This window comes from Monodon monoceros, unplaced genomic scaffold, assembly GCF_005190385.1.
Source record: "Monodon monoceros isolate NGI ecotype Baffin Bay Population unplaced genomic scaffold, NGI_Narwhal_1 Super_Scaffold_5, whole genome shotgun sequence".
NCBI lineage: Eukaryota > Metazoa > Chordata > Mammalia > Artiodactyla > Monodontidae > Monodon > Monodon monoceros.
Window position 1 is genome coordinate 17,734,787 of NW_021703782.1, and position 25,256 is coordinate 17,760,042.

General features: G+C 38.8%; 1 protein-coding gene across 1 annotated transcript in view; it reads right to left on the reverse strand.

Annotated features, from left to right (window-relative positions):
* Nucleotides 1-1,520: 1,520 nt before the first annotated feature.
* Nucleotides 1,521-25,256, reverse strand: part of LPL (lipoprotein lipase) — a 29,767-nt gene continuing 6,031 nt past the window's right edge. Inside the window, exons 2-10 of the mRNA XM_029203732.1 lie at nucleotides 24,490-24,659; nucleotides 20,431-20,610; nucleotides 19,015-19,126; nucleotides 18,009-18,242; nucleotides 16,569-16,811; nucleotides 14,490-14,610; nucleotides 13,578-13,760; nucleotides 5,657-5,761; nucleotides 1,521-3,507 (exon numbers count right to left, since the gene is read on the reverse strand). Coding sequence (XP_029059565.1) covers nucleotide 3,507; nucleotides 5,657-5,761; nucleotides 13,578-13,760; nucleotides 14,490-14,610; nucleotides 16,569-16,811; nucleotides 18,009-18,242; nucleotides 19,015-19,126; nucleotides 20,431-20,610; nucleotides 24,490-24,659 — 1,349 coding nt within the window. The 3' untranslated portion in view covers nucleotides 1,521-3,506. The remainder of the gene's footprint in view (nucleotides 3,508-5,656; nucleotides 5,762-13,577; nucleotides 13,761-14,489; nucleotides 14,611-16,568; nucleotides 16,812-18,008; nucleotides 18,243-19,014; nucleotides 19,127-20,430; nucleotides 20,611-24,489; nucleotides 24,660-25,256) is intronic.

The window sequence follows — 25,256 nt, forward strand, 5'->3', positions numbered from 1 at the left end:
ATATAATAATTCTGTGTTCCAAAAGACTTTCCCTAATGAACAAAACGGAGGCTGTGTCTAGAACATTAGTAACTAACTGTCTAAATTTCTTAAGAGGTCATTACAGATTTTATAAAACCATACTTATTTTAGTTTAACTAGAAAAACAAAATGTATAATCCATAACACTTTTTTTTTTTTTTGCGGTACGTGAGCCTCTCACTGTTGTGGCCTCTCCCATTGCAGAGCACAGGCTCTGGACGCACAGGCTCAACGGCCATGGCTCATGGGCCCAGCCGCTCCGTGGCATGTGGGATCCTCCCAGACCGGGGCACGAACCCGTGTCCCCTGCATCGGCAGGTGGACTCTCAACCACTGTGCCACCAGGGAAGCCCAATCCATAACTCTTTAAATGAAGAATGTGTGGACCAGGAAGTCAAACTAATTGCAAGCTATTCTGAGTCCCGGAAGGGCAATCCCTGCTCTAGAAATTGATGCAGGAGTACTAAGAAGTACTGATTGTTCTAAGAACCAATCCTTACTTAGTTACATGGATGGACCGTACGTTGTTCTTTTTCTTTTTAATTAATTTATTTATTTACTTATTTATTTATTTTTGGCTGTGTTGGGTCTTCATTGCTGCACATGGGCTTTCTCTAGTTGCAGCGAGCGGGAGCTACTCTTTTTTGCAGTGTGCTGGCTTCATACTGCAGTGGCTTCTCTTGTTGAGGAGCAAGGGCTCTAGGTACACGGGCTCAGTAGTTGTGGCTCGTGGGCTCTACAGCGCAGGCTCAGTAGTTGTGGTGCATGGGCTTAGTTGCTCCGCAGCATGTGGGATTTTCCCACACCAGGGTTCGAACCAATGTCCCCTGCATTGGCAGGCAGATTCTTAAGCACTGAGCCACCAGGGAAGTCCCCTTCTTTTTTAAGTCTTTACTGAATTTTGTTACAATATTGCTTCTGTTTTATGTTTTGGTTTTCTGGCTGTGAGGCATGTGGGATCTTAGCTCCCTGACCAGGGATCAAACCCACATTCCCTGCATTGGAAGGTGAAGTCTTAACCACTGGACTACCAGGGAAGACCCTGTATGTTGTTCTTTCTCATTATCAAGACAATTCAAAGAAAAGGTCTAAAAATGCACCCTCTCATCCCAAATAATTCATTTTATTGCACAAATGCCACTGACTTTGTGGCTAATGGTCAGACCTCAGAAATAGAAACACTATTCCAGAAAATGGTGAAAGATATTTTTATATTAATCTAACATTTTACTTGTTAAAAAGTATCTGGCAGGCGAGGAAAGTCCTGTGTATTTTTTTAGGAAAAATTCTGTATCATTTTTCTCTATAATGTAAAGGATCTCTAAGACTTTGTACACATGTAAATATAAAAAAATAAAATATAATATGCACTGTAATTTTTAGAAGCTATATTTTTTACTAAACATAGGATTACTCAGTAAAAATTTGCTTAATGAATCTACCCTAAGAATAAATTTCTTTTTGGAGGGGTTTAAATGATACAAAGTAATGACTTAGTATTGTAATAAAATTTCATAAATTTTATTAAAAGCAGATTCCATTTCTTCACATAGTTAAGTAAGTTTTGTGTTTTTTTAAAGCCCATTTTATTGTATTACTTCATAAGAGTAAGTTTGCTCAGTGAGACTGTCACTGATAAAGACATGTACAAAGTTAGCACCAAACAGCTATAAATGCAGATAGCCACAACGACCTTTCCAATATGTACAAACTCCCTTTACACATACACACATATATTTACAGCTAATAAATAACATTTAAAGCCAAAGCATTGCTGATATATATAGTGAAGTCTGTAGAAGCCAGAGTTCCCAGGGGCATACACTGATTTGATTCATATTTTCTAAAGTTGATGCACACTTGCTCAAAACCCAAATCCAGAGAATTAATGAATTAACAATAAAGGGTGATGCCAACAACATGTCGCACAACATTTTATTTTTAGAGAGAATTCATTCCAAGCTGGCTGATGTCAATCACAACATTCATCCTATTTTGTACAGGCAAAACCATATTTCTCAGATGAAGGGCTTAAGTTCTGGCACCACTGGAACAATTTCTACTCCAATATGTTCCAATACATCTCTTGATCATTTACCTTCCAAGCCACGCTGAGGAATAATCATACATGTGGGGCTTCATATGTGAATATGTGTTCAGACACCCACACACATTCACAGTTTGGATTCCCAGCAATAGCCTCTGAGATATTTGACTTCTTTATCATTTTATAATAATATATAGAAAAGCATTCTGAAAATATGAGATCTAGTTTATAAATAATTGTTCACTCACTCTTGACTAGTTGTTAAAAACAACAACAACTCTCATGATATTCCATGTGATTATAACAATGGAGGATCCTTTTAACTGCCCGCGATGGTTTTAAGCACTGCCTATGAATATATCCTGTAACTCTTCTATTTCTTTACTTAGTAAAAACAATCCTTGTCTAAAATTTGTAAGAGTTTGCATGATGCAAAATTTGACCTTGAACACATATTTTCTTATCAAAATTAGGGAAGAAAGAGACATGCTCAAAGTCTGACTGAAGCATGGTTGAATAAGCCTAAAATTAAATAGTAACCATCATATATTACAGGACTTCAAATCAATGAATATAATTTTGAAAATCTGATAATAAAATTATTGTTTCATTTTCTTTCTCTGTAGTTAAAATTATGTGTAAGCTGATGATAACAGGCTCATTTTAAACACCTATCCAGGGAAATTTGTTAAAATATAATCTTGAGACAAAGCAAGAAAAGGAAGGGGAAAGACTAAGCCATAAACAGTAAAGCCTATTAAGATTTAATTGATCTCAATATTATATGTCCTTTAATTTGTAACTTTTTTATGATGCAACCAACCGCAGGGAGTATTTAAAGCTCTAGTGCTTCATTCATAGCACTCCATTCTCCATTCCTCTCTCCAAGTCACTAGTTCCTGGTTAACTCCTGGGCTACATCCCAATGGCAAGAGGATCATTCCAAGAAAGTAGGTATTTTGACTGATAAGTAAATGGGTCCGACTCATGCCACCGAAAATCACTTTCTATATTTAGACCTGGAGAAAACTTTGAAAAGGCTATCAGTCTAGAAAATGCAGAATTCCAATTAAAATGTGAGGTTCTAATCAATTTTAGGCTATGGCTAAACTTACTATATGAAGAGGTCTGATTATTTTACCATGAGCCCAAACAATTCTTATTTCTTTCTCAAAGGACAGAAGGCAGTGCTTTTCATATCTGCTATTTTTTAATGTTGAAAGATGTGCTATTTGGCCACTCTACTCCTCAAATTGAATTAGCCACTTTTCAGTATTTGAGACTGTCTCCTAAAATAACTAACAAGGCTATAGAGCTGGGATTAATACTCAGGAAAGTCCACCTTTAACCACCCAAAGCACTGGGCGTCTTTTGTAAAAGTTACTTCATTCTTCATAGAATTCATAGGCTGTTCTTTCTTCTGTAGATTTTCCCAGTTTCTGAGAGAAAACAGAGGAAGAACGGCAATTTATTACCTGCTTAGTGTTTTATAACCCTTCCCCCCTCCCCCCACTACCTTCATGGTGAAAAAGTAGTCACCTGGAAGTTCAGAACAAAGGTTGTGAGAATAAACTGAATCAGAGGAAGTGGCAGGCTCATAGCAATAAAAGACACTCTAATATATACTTAGCCATGTCCTGATAAGCAGTATCATTTTCAGAAGACTGAACCAAATGATTTCAAAATTTAGGAAGATTGCTTACTTCTAAAACTTGTTAAATAAAATACCTATTTTTTCTTTTCTTGAGAGTTCTAACGAGTTATATCATAAAGTGAGAGAAAGAGAAGCTTTTATTTGATTGATTAATTTAGTCACAGAGGCGACAAACTGCAGAGTCTGATTCATAATTACCTCCTAGATAAAGATCAGATGTAAAACAAAAAAAAAGCTCTCTAAATACATGTTGTTCCAGTAGTCTTATAATCAGGTGAGGAATGTATCATAACTATCTCAGATAAAGTCTTACAACTTATATAAATAATATGACCAATATGACCAGAAATACTTTATAAACAGCTGGAGTTATTTCCTAATTTTTCGAGTTTTGTTTTTAAATTCACATTATATGTTTAGAGTTGTGGATGATTTGGAGAGAATGTATGCAGAGGTGTGTTTGTGTATGTTTATAGGTAACGTAAAAGCAATGTATAAAACTTCATATAGGAGCTCCTTTCAAAGAGTTAAAGCAAGTGTGAAATTGCCTCAGATTTGTGATGAGGAAAAACAAAGCAATGAAGCTCTTAGTAGAAGTCTCCACTTAGATAAATATTCAGTTATTCTCCCTGGCTCAATACCAGTAACTATTCTCTATTTCAAGTTTATCTTGAGTGCTCTTACATTAATGTTTTCAATCCAGATGGCTTCATCTTGTCACTCAAAGTACATATGTCATAATGCCATTATTTAAAAAAATTAAAAAATATAAATATTACATGTGCATAGAGAAAGTCTGAAAGGATATGAATTAAAATGCTAGTTGGGGGTTGTCCCTGGGTGATAGTTACAATGATTTTATTATCTTTTTGCCTATTTTCTCTAATCTATTCAAAATCCATAATTATCCATGGATAAACTATCTTATAAAATGGAAATTAAAAATAATAGAGATATTCCACATTAGGGTCTTTAATATACTTTTTTTGATTAGAAAATTCTTATTCTGTACTTTCGTCTATAAATGTAACTGGGAGAAGACAAACCGAAAGCAATTGGCTTTTCTATTTCCAGATGATGTTGTGACCAACTTTTCCCATTGTTTCTTATGTCACTGCCTTCTATGATATGACATGATATGATCTAAGCTTTCCCCCTTTATGCTTATAAGCCATCAGCACTTGGCTTCTGGCAGTGGAATGAGTGGAGGAATGAAAGTGGCACACTTTGGGAATTCAGGAGGGGACGGGGAAGGTCACATGTTCAGTCTCTACTTAGTACTGACACTCTGGAATGATTCAGCTGACAGCTGCCATGTGGATTAGCCTTAAAGGTCAGGTAGAAAAGAGCCAGGCAGTTGTTTTGAGATGGAAAAGAGAACCATCTCCTAAACTCTAAGTCCACTAGCTTTCCGTCTTTGGGGGTTTTGAGATGGATGCTTGGTGGCTGCCCCTTTGGCTCTCTGTCCTGGAATCTGCTGGCACTTGGAGAATCAAGGAGGACTCGGGCTGCAGCTGATGTTTTGCTCCCCTGGGTACATCCTGGGAGGAGCTGCACCCACAGCCGCAATCACGGCTACTAACTTGTGTTGTATCCACTGCACATAGGGTCTGTAAATGGGGCAGTACAGGAAAAAGCAGAAGTGAAGATTCTGTGGTAGTTCAAGATGTAAAATAAAATCTAAAAAGTGCACCTGGGGTGAAGGTCAGAGCTGGCAGAAAGAACAGAAAGAAGAAGAAAATAGAGGAAGTACTGCCAAAAGCAAATGCACTGGTCTAATGTGTATGCAAGAGGCCTGAGAAAGGCCACCCGAAGGCTCTGATCACAAGACTCAGTCCAAGCCTTTAGTTCAGGGATGAAGGGTAATGCATGAAGCAGCATCCCTCAGAGAGCAAGTTCAAGATACCCAGACAGCCTTAGCCCATGATGCTCACCAGCCAGACTTTCTATTCAGAGACTTGTCGTGGCATTTCACAAATATCACAGGTGACTTTCCTTTCTGCAGATGAGACATCTTCTCCCTGGAACAGAAGATCACCCTGTGGAAGAAAATGGACGTGAGCACACCATATTGGAACAATAAAAATGTTCAAAAATAAATGGTTCAGTCAGGGCTGTTTGAATCCTACATAATCGTTCTGATTGTTTTGATATTTCCAATAATTACCTGTTTATACTCAGGCCATTCAGGTCAGCAACACATCCGAATCAGAGGGTTATCTGAGGGCTTAACCCACTGTCCAGCAGTAAAGCTAGTTCATCAGTACAGACAGGCACACAGACAGCACAGACAGCCTGGAACAGGCTTAAAATCACAATATTTTCACCAAAAAATGATACAAGATCAATTTTACCACTTCTTAGTGTCTGCATTAGGGAATTCACAAACTAGCCTTCAACTGGCCCTGCTGGAAAAACAAATACTCTGTACAGCCTCTCCATTCACAACCTCTTTTCCCCGCTTTTGGTTTTAAAAGAAAATGACAAAAGAGAAATACATTATCAACACTTATTTATTTATTCATTCATTCATTCATTCATTGGTCATGCCTCGTGGCTTAGGGGATCTTAGTTCCCCAGCCAGGGATTGAACCCAGGCCCTCCACAGTGAAAGCACTGAGTCCTAACCACTGGACCACCAGAGAATTCCTTATCAATCCTAATTTAAAGAGTCATTTTATTTACAATAATAGTATACTACAGTTTGCAAAATCCCGGTACATTTAGTATAAAATTTTAAATCTTATGGGGCTCTCTATGCAATTCATTTTATCTATGTGGAGTGGGGTTGGGAAGAGAGGATGAGATTATCTTGGAATCTTGTCCTTCTTGAAGAGGTTAGTTTTAATCTTTGAATGTCCAAGTGGCATCTCTGAGGTTCTCTGCATAACTGTTTTGTGCTTGCAAGAATCAGTGCTAAATGAGAAGCTGAGATTCTTGACTTCTAATCTCAACTCTCACTCAATGACTGTGGCAATTCAGAGTTTAGGTTTTCTTTCCATAAAATGCAGAGATACCATTACTTCCCTAGTATGACAATAAAATAACACACCTAAAAAATGATAGGTGTAATTATCTAGGTAATGTAGTTTTAAAGACAAAGCTTACTAAAGTTTCACCTGAACATTGGAGGCTCCATAAATACTATTTCTAGGTAATAACATTAGAGTGAATGAAAATGAATGGAGAGGGGCGAAGTCGAGAGGGGCAGAGTCAAGATGGCGTACTAGGAGGACGCGGAATTCGCGTCTCTCACAACTAGGGCACCTACCAGGCACCGGTGGGGGACCACGGACACGTAAGGGGACTGGAGGAACCCCCAGCGACCAGGTAGAAACACGGAGAATGGGGGGAGTGAAGGGGGATGAGAAGTGGAGGTGGGATGGGACTGGCGCCCCTGAGGGGCGGCTGGGGGTGGGGAAGGGATCCCACGCTGGAAGGGGTAAATTGGGGAACCACTGGGGGCCAGAGGATCAAAAGGAAGCGTGGCCAGGTTTCCTCTGCCCACTTGGACCCCGAGGAACCTGCTGAGATCCTGGGCCTGATCCTCTACCCACCGAGGCCCCCTCCAGCCATGCTGGCCCTGAGGAAGTGGGAGGGTGAGAAGGGGGAGCAAAAACAAAGGCCGGACCTCCGGCACCCCTGAGGGGCGGCTGGCGGAGGGGAGAAGTTCCTACACCATAGGACCCACCCACGGTTAGGGGGTCCAGTGGGGTGGGGGAGACCCTGGGGGAGACGGTGGTCGTGGGATGTGAAGGAATGGAAGGGAACGCAGCCAGTGCTTTCCCTGTCCACTTAGCAAATGGGAAGCCTGTTGGGCTTCCGGGCCTAATCCTCTGCCCTTGGAGCCTCCCTCCTGCCGCGCAGAACCTGAGCCCCACCCCTACACCCCCAACCAGGGCCCCACTTCTACACTCTGAGGGCCCCTCCAATGTGCTCAGCCTAAACCCCACCCACACACGCTCACTCAGGGCCTTACCTCCAAACCCCAGAACCCCACACTCCAGAGGCCCTCCTTCCAATGTGCTGCCTCTCCCTTTCTGTGCACTTCCTAGGCAGAGGCCCCGCCCCACGCTTGAACGTCACCCCGCCTAGGTCCCGCCCCACGCTCAAGCGTCAGTCCCCCACCAGCCTAGGTACCGCCCTACCCAAAACCCCGCCCCTGCCTAAGTTCCACCCCCTGCCTAAATTCCACCCCCATAGCCAAGGATTTTTTTTTTTTTCTGTGTGGTTTTATTTTACCTTGTTGCAGTTGTTTCAATTATAGTTTTATTTTTCCTAATATATTTTTTATCTTTCTAATTTTATTTTGTTTCTATCCTTTGATATGGTACTGCTCCTTCCTTTCTTTCTGATTTCCTTTTTTGTTTTTAACCATGCCACAAAGCTTGTGAGATCTTGGTTCCCAGGCTGGAGGTCAGGCCCGAGCTCCTATGGTGGGAGCTCTGAGTCCAAACCGCTGGACTAACAGAGAACCCCAGACCCCAGGGAATATTGATTGGAATGAGGCCTCCCGGATGTCCTCATCTCAGCAACAAGACCCGGCTCTATCCAACTGCTTGCAAACTCAAGTGCTGGACGTCTCAGGCCAAACCACCAGTAAGACAGGAATACAGCACCACCCATCAAAAAGAGAGAAAAAAAAAAGAAATGACAAAAAAATATGTTACAGACAAAGAAGCAAGGTAAAAACCTATAAGACCAAATAAATGAAGATGAAATAGGCAATCTACCTGAAAAAGAATTCAGAGTAATGATAGTAAAGATGATCCAAAATCTTGGAAACAGAATGGAAAAAATACAAGAAACATTTAACAAGGATCTAGAAGAACTAAAGAGCAAAGAGTGATGAACCACACAATTACTGAAACTAAAAATACTCTAGAAGGAATCAATAGCAGAATAACTGAGGCAGAAGAACGGATAACTGAGCTGGAAGATAAAATGGTGGAAATAACTGCCAGAGAGCAGAATAAAGAAAAAACAATGAAAAGAATTGAGGACAGTCTCAGAGACCTCTGGGACAACATTAAATGCACCAACATTTGAATTACAGAGGTCCCAGAAGAAGAAGAGAAGAAGAAAGGGGCTGAGAAAATATTTGAAGAGATTATACTTGAAAACTTCCTTAACATGGGAAAGGAAATAGTCAGTCCAGGAAGCACAGAGAGTACCATACAGAATAAACCCAAAGAGAAACACACTGAGACACATATTAATGAAACCATCAAAAATTAAATACAAAGAAAAAATATTAAAAGCAGCAAGGGTTAGTGTTAACATACAAGGCAATCCATATAAGGTTAACAGCTGATTTTTCAGCAGAAACTCTGCAAGCCAGAAGGGAGTGGCAGGACATATTTCAAGTGATGAAAGGGAAAAACCTACAACCAAGATTACTCTATCCAGCAAAGATATCATTCAGATTTGACAGAGAAATTAAAACTTTTACAGACAAGCACAAGTTAAGAGAATTCAGCACCACCAAACCAGCTATACAACAAATGCTAAAGGAACTTCTCTAGGCAGGAAACACAAGAGAAGGAAAAGACCTACAAAAACAAACCCAAAACAATTAAGAAAATGGTAATAGGAACATACATATCGATAATTACCTTACACGTAAATGGATTAAATGTTACAACTAAAAGGCAAAGATTGGCTGACTGGATACAAAAACAAAACCCGTATACATGCTGTTTACAAGACACCCACTTCAGACCTAGGGACACATACAGACTGAAAGTGAAAGGATGGAAATCAAAAGAAAGCTGGAGTAGCAATTCTCATATCAGACAAAATAGACTTTATAACAAACACTATTACAAGAGACAAAGAAGTACACTACATAATGATCAAGGGATTAATCCAAGAAGAAGATATAACAATTATAAACATTTATGCACCCAACATAGGAGCACCTTAATACATAAGGCAAATGCTAAAAACCATGAAAGGAGAAATCGACAGTAACACGATAATAGTAGGAGACTTTTAACACCCCACTTTCACCAATGGGCGGATCATCCAAAATGAAAATAAATAAGGAAACACAAGATTTAAATGACACATTAAGCAAGATATTCTTAATTGATATATATAGGACATTCCACCCAAAAACAACAGAATACACTTTCTTCTCAAGTGCTCATGGAAAATTCTCCAAGATAGACCACATTTTGGGTCAAAAATCAAGCCTTGGTAAATTTAAGAAAATTGAAACCATATCAGGTATCTTTTCTGACCACAACGCTATGAGACTAGATATCAATTACAGGAAAAAACTAAAAATTACAAACACATGGCGGCTAAACAATATGCTACTAAATAACCAAGAGATCACTGAAGAAATCAAAGAGGAAATTAAAAAATACCTAGAAACAAATGACAATGAAAACAAGATGACCCAAAACCAATGGGATGCAGCAAAAGCAGTTCTAAGAGGGAAGTTTATAGCAATACAATCCTACCTCAAGAGACAAGAAACATCTCAAATAAGCAACCTAACCTTACACCTAAAGCAATTAGAGAAAGAAAAACAAAAAAAACCCCAACGTTAGCAGAAGGAAAGAAGTCATAAAAATCAGATCAGAAATACATGAAAAAGAAATGAAGGAAACACTAGCAAAGATCAATAAAACTAAAAGCCGGTTCTTTGAGAAGATAAACAAAATTGATGAACCATTAGCCAGATTTCTCAAGAAAAAAAGGGAGAAGACTCAAATCCATAGAATTAGAAATGAAAAGGGAGAAGTAACAACTGACACTGCAGAAATACAAAGGATCATGAGAGATTACTACAAGCAACGATATGCCAATAAAATGGACAACCAGAAAGAAATTGAAAATTTCTTAGAAAAGCACAACCTACCGAGACTGAACCAGGAAGAAATAGAAAATATAAACAGACCAATCACAAGCACTGAAATTGAAACTGTGATTAAAAATCTACCAACAATCAAAACCCCAGGACCAGATGGCTTCACAGGTGAATTCTATCAAACATTTAGAGAAGACCTAACACCTATCCTTCTCAAATTCTTCCAAAATATAGCTGAGGGAGGAAGACTCCCAAACTCATCCTACGAGGCCACCATCGCCCTGATACCAAAACCACACAAAGATGTCACAAAAAAAGAAAACTACAGGCCAATGTCTCTGATCAACATAGATGCAAAAATCCTCAACAAAATACTAACAAACAAAATCCAATAGCACACTAAAAGGATCAAACACCATGATCAACTGGATTTTTCCTAGGAATGCAAGGATTCTTCAATACATGCATATCAATCAATGTGATACACCATATTAACAAACTGAAGAATAAAAACCATATGATCAACTCAATAGATGCAGAAAAAGCTTTTGACAAAATTCAACACTCATTTATGATAAAAACCCTCCAGAAAGTAGGCTTAGAGGGAGCTTACCTCAACATAATAAAGGCCATATATGACAAACCACAGCCAACATCGTTCTCAATGGTGAAAAAATGAAACCATCTCCTCTAAGAACAGGAACAAGACAAGGTTGCCCACTCTCACCACTATTATTCAACCTAGTTTTGGAAGTTTTAGCCACAGCAATCAGAGAAGAAAAAGAAATAAAAGGAATCTAAATCAGAAAAGAAGACGTGAAACTGTCACTGTTTGCAGATGACATGATACTATACATAGAGAATTCTAAAGATGCTACCAGAGTACTACTAGAGCTAATCAATGAATTTGGTAGAGTAGCAGGATACAAAATTAATGCACAGAAATCTCTTGCATTCCTATACACTAATGATGAAAAATCTGAAAGAGAAATTAAGGAAACAGTCCCATTTACCATTGCAACAAAAAGAATAAAATACCTAGGAATAAACCTGCCTAAGGAGACAAAAGACCTGTCTGCAGAAAACTATAAGACACTGATGAAAGAAATTAAAGATGAAACAAACAGATGGAGAGATATACCATGTTCTTGGATTGGAAGAATCAACATTATGACAATGACTATACTACCCAAAGCAATCTACAGATTCAATGCAATCCCTATCAAATTGCCAATGGCATTTTTCACAGAACTAGAACAAGAAATTTTACAATTTGTATGGAAACACAAAAGACCCTGAATAGCCAAAGCTATCTTGAGAAAGAAAAATGGAGCTGGAGGAATCAGAGTCCCTGACTTCAGACTATGCTACAAAGCTATAGTAATCAAGACAGTATGGTACTGGCACAAAAACAGAACGATAGATCAATGGAACAGGATAGAAAGCCCAGAGATAAACCCATGCACAAATGGTCACCTTATCTTTGATAAAGGAGGTAAGAGTATACAATGGAGGAAAGACTACCTCTTCAATAAGTGGTGCTGGGAAAACTGGACAGCTACATGTAAAAGAATGAAATTAGAACACTCCCTAACACCATACACAAAAATAAACTCAAAATGGATTAGAGACCTACATGTAAGGCCACACACTATAGAACTCTTAGAGGAAAACAGGCAGAATACTCCATGACATAAATCACAGAAAGATCCTTTTTGACCCACCTCCTAGAGAAATGGAAATAAAAACAAAAATAAACAATTGGGACCTAATGAAACTTCAGAGCTTTTGCACAGCAAAGGAAACCATAAACAAGACCAAAAGACAACCCTCAGAATGGGAGATATTTGCAAACGAAGCAACTGACAAAGGATTAATCTCCAAAATGTATATGGAGCTCATGCAGCTCAATATCAAAAAAACACACAACCCAAGCCAAAAGTGGGCAGGGGACCTAAATAGACATTTCTCCAAAGAAGTTATACAGATTGCCAACAAACACATGAAAAGATGCTCAACATCACTAATCATTAGAGAAATGCAAATCAAAACTACAATGAGGTTCACGTCACACCAGTCAGAATGGCCATCATCAAAAAGTCTATAAACAGTAAAGGCTGGAGAGGGTGTGGAGAAAAGGAAACCCTCTTGCACAGTTGGTGAGAATGTAAGTTGATACAGCCATTATGGAGAACAGTACGGAGTTTCCTTAAAAAACTAAAGCTAGAAGTATTATATGACCCAGCAGTCCCACTACTGGGCATATACCCTGAGAAAACCATAATTCAAAAAGAGTCATGTACCACAATGTTCATTGCTGCACTATTTACAATAGCCAGGGCATGAAAGCAATCTAAGTGTCCATTGACAGATGAATGGATAAAGAAGATGTGGTACATATATACAATGGAATATTACTCAGCCATAAACGGAAACGAAATTGAGTTATTTGTAGTGAAGTGAATGGACCTAGAGTCTGTCATACAGAGTGAAGTATGTCAGAAAGAGAAAAACAAATACCATATGCTAGCACATATATATGGAATCTAAAAAGAAAAGAAAAAATATGGTTCTGAAGAACCTAGGGGCAGGACAGGAATAAATACACAGACGTAGAGAATGGACTTGAGGGGGAACGGTAAGTTGGGAGAAAGTGAGAGAATAACATTAACATATATATACTACCAAATGTAAAATAGCTAGTGGGAAGCAGCCGCGTAGCACAGGGAGATCAGCATAGCACAGGGAGATCAGCTTGGTGCTTTGCGACCACCTAAAGGGGTAGGATAAGGAGGGTGGGAGGGAGACACAAGAGGGAGGGGATATGGGGATATAGTATGCATATAGCATGCATATAGCTGATTCACTTAGTTATACAGAAGAAACTAACACAACATTGTAAAGCAATTATACTCCAATAAAGATGTTAAAGGAAAAAAGAAGAAAAAAACATGTGAGCTACCTTTGTAGGCTAGAGATTAAGGCAAAATAACCATTTTTTTAAAAAATGAATGGAGAAAAATAAATTTAATTACTTTTTTTGAGTCTCTCCTGCCTTTACTCTGATCTTCTCAATAGCAAAGCCGGGGCTGCTCCACCAGTTGGACCAGCTGAAGTACGAATCGCTGATCCATTTGAGTTTCAACATTAGCAATTCTCCAATATCCACCTCAGTATAAATTAGAAAGGAGTATGTTTTATTTGTGGAAACTTCAGGCCTGAATAAAAAATCAACATATTTAGTTAGTTCTGGAAAGCAGGGTGGTTTTTTTTTTTCCTTTTTCTTCCTCCTAAGATATAAATAGCTTTACTCTTCGGGGAATATTTTTCAAATGCAAAAAATGTCCAACAAAATATGCAAGATGCATGTCAATGGCATTTAGTGTATTTTAAACAATATCTACACTAATGTGTACCTTTAATGTATTCCAACTTTTATCCTAACAATATGAACTATGTAATATAATTCTTAAGAGAAAAAAGTTCATAAGTCCACCATTTAGAGATATTATTTTCATTTTCATATATTCCCTTTCAATTTGTATTGATATGTGAACGTGTCCTTTGTTACAGTCATAGTGTACATAATACAATTCTCTATTCTTTATTTGTTCACTTCATATTTTATCTTTCACTTTTTGCCACGTTTTACCTAGTTTTCTATAATTACAGTTTTTAGAGGCTAGATTGATTTTCTTGATTTGTTAAACCACAATTCACTTAGCCATTGCCTCAGTTTTGGACACTTGCCTTGCTTCTAATTTATGCTACTATATGTACCACTGCAATGAACATCTTTTGCCATATAGCTTTTAAAAAATTTTTCTGTTAAATATGTGTTTTTCTAGGTGTCCTATGCCTCTTCTGTTCCTCAGACCAATGATTAGAGCAGGTAGCAGTGCCATGATAAACCCACATGCTGGAGGTCATGTTCCGTGGCTACTCACAGGGTGAAAGGGATGTTCTCGCTCTCGGCCACAGTGCCATACAGAGAGATCTCGAAGGCCTGGTTGCTGTGTGTATCACTCTCAGTCCCAGAAAAATGTATCTTTACTTGGTAATGGAAGACTGTAGAGAGAAAAGCAGAACAACCTCTGATCAGTCTTTATGGAACACTACAGCCGAAATAAGCAGGCAATTCTGAACGACAGACAGTACCTTACTAATGATCAACAGGAAGTGCTCATACATGACTATAATTATGTGTGGCTTGGAAAGATTTCTTCATGTCTGTACAGTGCTCACTACTAGAAAATTCAGAATTTGAATTCTACTCCCCTGCATTAAAGTGTGATTGTAGTGGATAGGAAGAATCCAGGTGTATCTGAATTGCTAAAGCCAACCCAGAAAGTAGTCAACTTTGATGGGGTACTAGGAAGATCAAACCAAGAGGCCAAAATTCCCATGAAGCTTTCACTATGAACTCCACCTTTCCTTGGCTGTTTTGTCCCTTAGCATCTGGAACAAGCACATTTGGTATTTTTTACTGTCACTGTATGTGACCATGTTTCTTCATGTTTCTTGGGTATGTCTGACCTCCCTACCCTGTATGTAGGCTCCTTCAGTTCAGAGGGTCACGTGTACCTTCTATTCTCCACTGTCTAGCACACAGTCAGTAAATAATAGGCTCACAATAACATTATTTCATTAAATCACCAGTGAGGCTGTAAAGACAGCCAGTTCCTAAAGTGTTCTGTATTAGAGAGAGCCTCCAGAAGCAGGTACTTAAACTTCCACACCTCCTCCTACTCTCCCCATCTCTACTAAAAACCCTGAGTAGATGGGATGCGGGAGAGGTTAAGGGATAGGAAAGGCAGCAGGCTTGCAACACAGCTGTAAAGGATGAAGAGAAAGAGTTTGGGTTAAATGGAGCCCTTGCAGGCATCGCCACAGACCAGAGCAAGGGAACTCTGACTGCCGAAGTGTCCCCAGAGAACACTGAGGCAGGATGCTGGGGATGAGTGAGCCCTGCCCAATTCTTCAGAAGATTATGGTCTCCTCTATACCTGACACACACTTCCCTACTCTGAAAAGTCAAGGAAACTAAGGATTCCCTCATTGCTTAAAATGTTTCCTTGAATTATAGATGCTCCAAACCTCTGGACCACCAAATGCACCTCTAGATTCTAACAAACCACCTTAAAAATGGGTGCCTCTATCAGATATATTTTACCCTGGGAAACTGTTCTTCAATGCCATCTCTTCCCTCATACTTCCACCTGGACTCCACATAAACTAGCCCTTCTGACATTAGTCCCTCTCTCTAGATTTATCTGATTATCTCCTCTTCCTGTCTCCCTTCAATTCCTGCAGGTCTTGCTCTGAACAAGCTGCCAAGTTTGAAATTCAACTGTGAACAAATTCATGACAAAATGGGAATATCTTAGAAAGTTTGGTATAGACTTCCCTCCCAGGAATAGTTATATTTTCAAATACAGGTGGTTCTTGCCTTCACTGAAAGCAAACTTTAGGAGTTTGCAAACTTTTTCTATAAAGGGCCAGAGAGTAAATAATTTAGGCTTTGTGGGACCAAATAGTCTCTGTCCCAACTACTCAGCTCTGCTGTGGAGGCATGAAAGCAGCCTTAGTCAGTACAGAAATGAATTAGTGTGGCTATATTCTAATAAAACTTTATTTACAAAAGCAGGTGGTGGGTTGGATTTGGCCCATGGGCCATAGTTTGCTGACCCTGGATGAATGGTTTCAGATTAACTTGGAGCCTGGTGCTAATGCAGTGGTCCATGCTAATGGTCACAAGTACAAAGGATGGTGGCAAGCAGGGCTGCTGCATTGAGCAGTGCACTTGTGCCCTGGGTCTTACTGGCAATGGGAATTAGGAGCTTCAGTAAAATGGATTAGTACAACTCCTTCTCTACCAACAGAAACACAGGTGAGGGATCGGAGTTCAGCAACATCGTTTTATCATCTCTGTTGCAATGGACAGAATCAGTACATGTGATGCAACAAGCATGATAAGAAAAATAGGATCAAATCAATTTTCCTATTTACAACAGTCTCCAGCCTACCTTTGTAGGGCATCTGAGAACGAGTCTTCAGGTACATTTTGCTGCTTCTTTTGGCTCTGACTTTATTGACCTCATAGCCCAAGTTGTTGCAACGGTTCTTTCTGCAACTCAGGCAGAGCCCTTTTTCAAAGGCTTCCCTGGAATTGCACCGGTAGGCCTTACTTGGATTTTCTTCATTCAACAGAGAGTCAATGAAGAGATGAATGGAACGCTCGTGGGAGCACTTCACTAGCTGGTCCACATCTGGGGCAAAAGAGACACAAAGAACATTTCAACTCTGTGACAGTCCACAATGAGTGTTTCGTCTTGCATGTCTAAAATAGTTGAGGTGTGGTGTTAGAATAAAATGACCCCCTTGATTGTAGGTCCTATTTAAGGAGGCACTCTTGGCGGCAGCTTCTCACCTACCCCCAACAGTGCCAAAGTTGCAAATTTATAGGGAACTTTTGATGTTTTTGCTGTCTCCATTTGTGAGTATGTTTATGAAGCTATAATAAGAGACATCCAAGATAGAAGTTAATTTCCCCCAGTTTATCACAACTTTCTCTTATATTGAAAGCATATAATACTTCTAAATGCTTCTAGAAACATAACTCTAGAAACCACATCATAAAGGGCAGGCATAATTGTTAAATTAATAGTATTTTATCATAGATATTGATACTATGTATAATTGAGGGGTGTGTCACTGCTAATGATTTTTACATTAAATGAATTATAGAAATAATCAGCAATGTCATAAACGTGCAGCTATTACCATAAGCTTTATAACAGTTGAAGTTAGTAACATTATGCTGTAAATTCTATAATATATGCCCAAAACACCTGAGCATATTGACTACAGGTAGGTCCCATTGTCCACAAGGTATGCAAAGGTCCCTTAAAACAAATCATAAAATTAACACAGCTAACATGATTATTAAAGTAAATATTAAAAACTAATATTAAATCGTATTTTCTTCTTAAAATTTTGGAATATTTATTCTTAGGGAATGGCGATTTGTTTCTGACTTGTACATCTCTTTTAAAAGGCTGACAAAAGAAATTTGGACTAATTAACATGTCCTTTACTTTTAGTAAAATTCAAAATAACTTGTTTTGCAGCTGTATTCGAAGTTTAGCATGTGGCCAGATAACACTTTCAAAGGCAGTGCAGTTCTCTTGTCTAAATCTCACCATTTTTTTTTTCCTTTTATTACTGCAAGTGCAGTAGTTTACAACATAAGTGTAGTTTGCAATATAAGATGAAATGTCTCTCTGACCACAGGAAGTACTGAGCCTCTGAGGTGGTCATGCTAAATGTGACAGACTTCTTCAAAAACATATCTTTGCTAAATGTGTGTATTCAAACTACGTACTTGTGGAGAATGGGTAGGACCCTTGGTCAGTAAGAGTTAAGGTGAAAACTTAACATTTAATTAACTTCTAAATTATATTTACCTCCAAGGCCTCTCTCTGCGATCACACGGATAGCTTCTGCAACGTTACATCCTGGTTGGAAAGTGCCTCCGTTAGGATAAATGTCAACATGCCCTACTGGTTTCTGAATTCCAATACTTCGGCCAGGTGACCCTCTGGTGAATGTGTGTAAGACATCTACAAAATCCGCATCATCTGGAGAAAGGCGACCTGGGGCTTCTGCATACTCAAAGTTGGGTCCAGCTGGATCTAGGCCTTAGTGGGAAAACAAAAAGTCCTCAGAGCTTTTTAAATGCCCATTAGTTTTAGTCTCCTCCAGTATCACCTTATCATTCCATTGTTCATCATTTGAATGTAAATGGCAGCCACATAGATTCTTATTAACACCTCCTATTCTATAGTGACTGGATTTTTAAATTACTGAGATTCATCAAAGCAGCTTAACTCCTTCTCAAATAAAATTTGAGTTTCTCAAGCTAGCCATTAAATAACAATTTTCACTCAGTATGACTTGATTCCCTTTTGTATCAATAAATTATTTCTGAGCCTGGTTAGAAGGCGTTTATATAGTGCTGGGCTCTTTCTTCCTCTCTACACAGGCCAAACAACCAATTGCTATTGGCCCAGATGACAAGACTCCTTTTTCCAAATGGCCTCTGGTGTTGGTCCTTTTTCATTTTTCCCAGTATTGATGGGAGAGGTGACATATGTGTGTGCAATAAACTATCAAAGCACAGAGCAGAGGGAGGAGGGAAATGGGTTTCTCAGAGACACCACTGGGCTCTCTGTGCTTAACTCTGCAACCATTTCTCTTCTACTGCCATTAGACGGTAAGCTCATGAGAGCAAGCGTCTGTATTTTATCTTACTCCAGAAAAAGAGCCCTCCCATGGGATAACCAAATGGCCAGGTGTACCCAGAAGACTACCACTCACATATGGTTGTTTGACAAACAGTCTGATTCTCTTTCAGAAAATGACAGGCATCTCAAGTCTTTTGTTATAAGAAAAATGGCATTGCTTTCTTACCGGTAATTCTGTTGACCTTCTTATTGGTCAGACTTCCTGCAATGCCAGCAACATGGGCTCCAAGGCTATATCCCAAGAGATGCACATTGTCCAGAGGATAATTAAATTCATCCTTTGGAAGAAGAAAAGAAAAAGGTATTTGATATTTTACAGTTCTTTGCAAAATATCACTGCTAAAAGAAATAAAAGTTTAATAGTATTCCCGCCAAATAAATAAATAAATAAAATATATTGTTTTGAAAATATAGGCAATACTGAAAATTAATTCTACTTATTTTAATTTCTTGTTACAGATGAGAGGAACATATACTATAGTATTGAGATTTTCTCTTTCCTTAAAAACATATTTAAATTAGAAAGTTTTCCCATACATCTGAAATAGAAAGGTATGGAAACATGAATTTCCATACATCTGAAAATATATGTATATGTGTATATTTATATATAGATATTTGTATATATATTGAATAGATACATACATATACAAATATATATTTAACTCATTATCCTCTACTCTAAATACCCTGCATCACTTTATTCTTTAAGGTTAGCCAAGCAATGACTTAAAATCAGAAAATATTACAGGGGAAAGGACCACAGACACGTTGAGTCCAGTCTCCTCATTCAACAGATGAGAAGTCTGAGGTCCAGGAAGGTGATCTGATTTGTCCAAATTCACTCTCCTGGTTAGCCAAAGAGTCAAGAAAAGAACTTTTATCTTTTAATGAGCAGCCAATAAACAGCTTATTTTTTACCTCCAAGCATCTGACTTAAATAATTTGGTCCTGTGAGAGTATTAGCTTCCTTTCAACCCCGAGATACTTTCCAAAGGTAATTTTCAGAGAATGGCCTCAGAGAGTCAGAGGGAGTAAAACTCCTGGCTCTCAGCACCTCATATCCTACAGACTTTTCCTGCCATTTTTCCCTAGTTCATCTCCATCACTCCCTTAACCCTCAACAAAAATCTGGATCCTTAATCCACACTAAGGAATAAGTACTATTAATATTTTTGTCAAAGAGATTGATATTCTAACAGGTCAAACCCTGGATAAAATTTCCATGTGCCAGCCAACTGGGAGGGAAGGATTTGGCTGAACATGACATCTTCCCTCTGCCCTGAAATAACAAGCTTTTGTCCCTCCTGCCCACTTAGTTCTTGGTCTCAGCAAATCCATTCACCATGAAAATATCAAAGGACAGGGCAGGGCAGGACTACGCCTTATGGGCTTTATAGCTTTATCATTCTTATCATAATGATGCTTTTAGTCAGAAAATAATGTCCAGGCTTATTCTAAAGATATGAGTTGACCCAGAAAATATCTATATCTAAGTGAAAAAGAGCAACAACCAGTCATTAATTCAGCTGTAGCCAAGAGATCTGTTTTGGACATACAAGGCTCCTTCCCCCAGTCTTACCGCCATCCAGTTGATAAACTTGGCCACATCCTGTCCCACCAGTTTGGTGTACCCCGCAGACACAGGATAATGCTGCTGGGCCCGTGACAGCCAGTCCACCACGATAACGTTGGAGTCCGGTTCCCTCTTGTACAGGGCAGCCACGAGTTTTGGCACCCAACTCTCATACATTCCTGTCACCTGAAGAGGATGATACCAGCATTCTTAAAATATCCACCTACAACTTGTTATAGATATGTCAGCCCAATACACCTACATTAAATGGAAAAAAGAAACAAACCCACGGGAAGCCCATTGGCTCAGACACAAAACTCAAACCACAAGAGTATTCAGTCTTCTGCCTGACCCTTCTGAGGCAAATTTGTGTACCCCAAAGAAGGACTTTGTTGAGCTCAGGAATGGCAGACTGAGGTTTCAATTTTAAAAGCATATTTTATAAGTTCAGTAAAACTTCAATAATTTATAGTATTAAAAGGAAAGATCAATCTGAATAAGTTAAAAATTTGCAGCAGAATTACAGACGATTTTAAAAGAAATTTAGTTTAAAAAAAAAAGAAATTTAGTTTAAATAATTTCAATTAGGCTAATAAGTTAATTGGGAGATGTGAATGCCCTTTATTCTTATAAAGGGTCATTTACGTACAACATTTGATGTGATAATGAAAAAAATAGTTTTAAACATACTAATCTATTCCAACAGAAGGTAACTTTGTTTAGCAATCTCTTAATACATAAGAAAATTATTAGTTTCAGTTCAGACTTTTTCACAATTCTCTCAAATTCTTGATTATCACAGTGCAAATTAATGAGGCTTAATAATTGCATTTCCCAAATTATTAGATTGGTCCTGTTTTGGAGATAAGCAGACTGCCAACTGTAATTCTTTGCTTCTTGTTGATAAAAGCCCCCAAATTCAAAGTCAAAAGACTTATGCTATCAAAGAAGAGACATTGGACATCTTTGCAAAGATGCTTACTTTAAAATAATCGAAACACATTAAACAACTGCAGGTGATAAAATTCCATGCCTTCCTGCCAGGAGCCTGTACACAGCAACAACCTACTTTAAATCCACAAATCTATCCACTCCTAATATTACCTGAGAGCAGATCATACTGTAGCCACAGTAAAAGTTACTCAACTATGTACTCAACAGGAAAAGATTCTGAAATCCATGTTTAAGGCAGCTTTTAAGGGGAAGCTTGTAAAACCTATATTCTTCTTAGAGTAATGCCAATAGACAAAAATAAGACTCTTGAATTCCCAAACCAAGGGACTTCATTTAAAACTTTGATCTTAGATGGTGGGTTCTTTTAAATCTATGCTTCCATTTTGTTTAGTCTATTTTCTAGGCTAAAACATTAAAACATGAGCTCTCTCTTCACTCCTGACACTAACTGCACAATTTTTAACCAAATTGTTGTGCTCTGTGGAAGGAAAAAGCAAGCCTGGGACTCAGGAGATCTTGGTTCCAATCCCAGCTCTTCCACTGATTACTTCTATGAACACAGGCACTGTATTAACCTTACTAGGCTACCTATAAAACAAAGCGGTCAGAATCAGATGATCCGGAAGTTACTCTCCACCTCCAAAATTTCTTCTTGTGACCATTTTGGTTCCCAATCTACTTGCAGTGATAAAATGCCAGTTCTATAATCTATTTCCAGCATGAGGAGAAAACAAAAAAGAAAAAGCACATAGGTGATGTGAGCCCATTAGGAACATGTTTAAGTCTTCTTTGAACATGTCTCAGTGAGGCTGCTTCAAGCCTGGGTACAGCCTGGGTCTTTGGAGGAACCAGCTGGAATGCCCACCCAGCAAAAAAAACCCTAAGGAATCGGTCCTGCCTCCCTTTCTCCTTCTTAGAGGTTGAAGGCTGGCCACCCTTTGCAGCTGCCTTTTGAGAGAGGATGATGTCATTTCTTCAGAATGCAACGTTAATCACTCCTCTCAGCCAGGGGTGAGGATATCCAACACCACAATGAGAACCCTGGACTTAAACACAAGCAGGTGGCCAAGCTCCAGGACAGCTGTGTCTGACTGCCTTCTGGCAGGTGTCCTGTGCACACTGCATGCTAAGCATTCTTTCAGGTTCGTCAAAGCTGCAGAACAAACCTCCTCACTTCCCCTAGTCCTACGCCCTTGAGTCGCTGAGCAGCTTACCTCAGACACGGCAGGAAAATCTCATTTGCTCTCAGACCCTGTTTTAAGTTTTTCTGTACTATCAGTGTTTCTAAATTAGGTAATCTGTCAAAGGGCAAGGAGCCCAACATACTCCTACAGTGAATGATACTTTTAGTAACTGCCTAATAACCAATCTAATTCTTTCTTTTTTTAATTTAACATAAGACACTGCTATAAGTAACCCCAACAAAGGGGTGGAAAACAAGGACCCAACTTCTTCAATTCTGAAAAGGTATTATTTCCTAATTTTTTCTTCTGTGCTTCCTTAAATCAGTACCAATTTTTAAAGGCTTTGATTCTTAGGCATACAGCTGAACTTGAAGCTCTCCTTGCCACCTGCCCCAGGTGGTCCCACTGAACCAGCCAGGGAGTTTACTGAAATGGCTGAGATCAGTTATCCAGCACGGCTGGATGAGTTATAGCACATACCGACCAGCTCTGTACGATGCAACTCAGTCCCACAGCCAGTGGCCCAGCCTCTGAGCCCAGGCACTCAAAAAAGTCAGGACATATGATGTGAAGAATATAAGTGGGCTTATTGGGCAGTAGGGCTAATGATAGAAATTGGTGCTATCTACTGATACTAGGTGAGTCGTGTCATCTTAATGTGAGAAGGAAATGTTTTTCAAATATTCTTAAATTATAAAATTCTCTCAGGGATAAGATTGAGATGCCTGAGATATTCAATTTATTTCTGTCATATAAATGTTTATTAAGCTTAAACTTTTTTGAAAAGTATTAACAGCCAAGACCATATACAACTAAAATGTCTCTAAAATCATCAAAGGTTATGTTTTCCTATTTAAACCTCTTAAAATATAAAAAGATCTATGTTAGGAATTTGAATATGTAATTTTATCATAAGATATGTAATTTACTGTGTTACCTCTAGTAAATAGATGTATTTTATTAAAATAAACATCCCTGTGAATTCTGTTACTAGTTGCCTTCATCTCTATAAAAGTTATAGCAATTGTCCTACACTGTCAATAACAAAGGCACTTATGTAGGAAAAGAAATCAGGACTGGAAGTATCAATCATTAGCTAATTCATCTCATTAGAATTTAGTGTCTATTACCTTATTCACAAGCTCTGACACAATGGAAAGATATTATCTCTTTAACCATCAATTTTATATAAGTCCTTTTTAATAAACAGTAAAATCTGCTCACTAAGGAATGAAAATATTGAAAACAAGCTAAAGTAGTTAAGTAAGAACTATACCATATAAAGTGACTAATTAGCATATTTATTCATATTCTTATCATGTCGCTGACAGTTCCCTGGCTAGCCCTCTTTCATCTCAAGTAAAGCTCCCAAAAGTTTACAACTGGAGAATGTTGAAAGTGGAGGGACGTCTAGTCTAATCTCATTGTTTTACAGATTAGTAAACTGAGGCCCAGGGATGAGAGGTATCTGGATCCACATCACAGAGCTGGAGAAGGGCAAAGCAGAACCAGAACCAGCACCTCCTCCCTCCACTCCAGCTCTCTCCTCCCCCTTACAGGTTATCTTCCTTAGGAAAGGACTTTGGCGAAGTGCTGGATGAATCAGGATCATGCCAGTTTTCCATTGTCTCCTCTAAATGGTAACCTATATTCTTCTCTGTACTTAAGCAAAGGCCCAGGGGAATGGCTGCTTCAAGGTCACAGCTAGGTACCGTGGTAAAATGAAGGCTGGCACTGTCCAGAGGAAGTACCCATGAACCTTTGGCTTTAGATTCCTCAGTCCCCACCCCGAGCCAGAATTGTCTCTACTCAAGTTTAAAGCAAAGCCATCACTGTGTTCCCATCACTGGGCTCCCAACAACTGGGGCAAGACAATCAGAATGCTTGGTTCATGCCACTCAGCTCCTTCCTAAGGAGCCTTTCTTACCGTCCAGCCGTGGAGCACCATAAAGGTTTTGCTGCTGTGGTTAAATTGACAGTTAGCCACAGATTCTGTCACGCCAGGAATGAGGTGGCAAGTGTCCTCAGCTGTGTCTTCGGGGGTCCTGAGAGCAAATTTACTTTCGATGTCTATAAAATCTTTTCCTCCTGTAATTCCTGAAAAGGAAAAATTGGATAAGAGGTTAATTAGACGGTTGTTTTACTTGCTGGACTGATATGTTTTAGATTCACAAGCAAAACATCACCAATGCTATTTTTGTTTCTAAAGTTAAAAAAAAAAAAAACTGAATGTGGATTGAAAGAGAATGACTGATCCTCCAGCGGTGCTCAAAGTTGACAGAGACAGCCTTAAAATAACTGAGTTAAGTAATATTGACCTCTCCTGTGTCTTCCATCCTTTTCTTCAGCTCTTTTTCAGTCAAGGGGTGTGTGTGTATGGTGTATACAGTTTCAAGTAAGACAACTTCTATTTGGGAATTCCTTAATTAATCTTCTCTCAAAATATGAATTTAAGAGAGTTAGCTGAGGTTATGCTGCCAATAGTGGGAGAGAGAGTAGGGACCAGAACCCAGGTCTCTTGGTTGTAGTTCTTCTAGAGAACACTGGCTCAGGGCACTTGTGTTGTGTAGTTCCACTTACTTCATGTATGATTTCACCCTCTTTAAATCTCTGATTACATCAAAAGATTGTCTTCCTGCAAAATATGATACAATAAGGTTTGTTTGAAGGAAGGTTGTTTCCTTTTCACTAGCA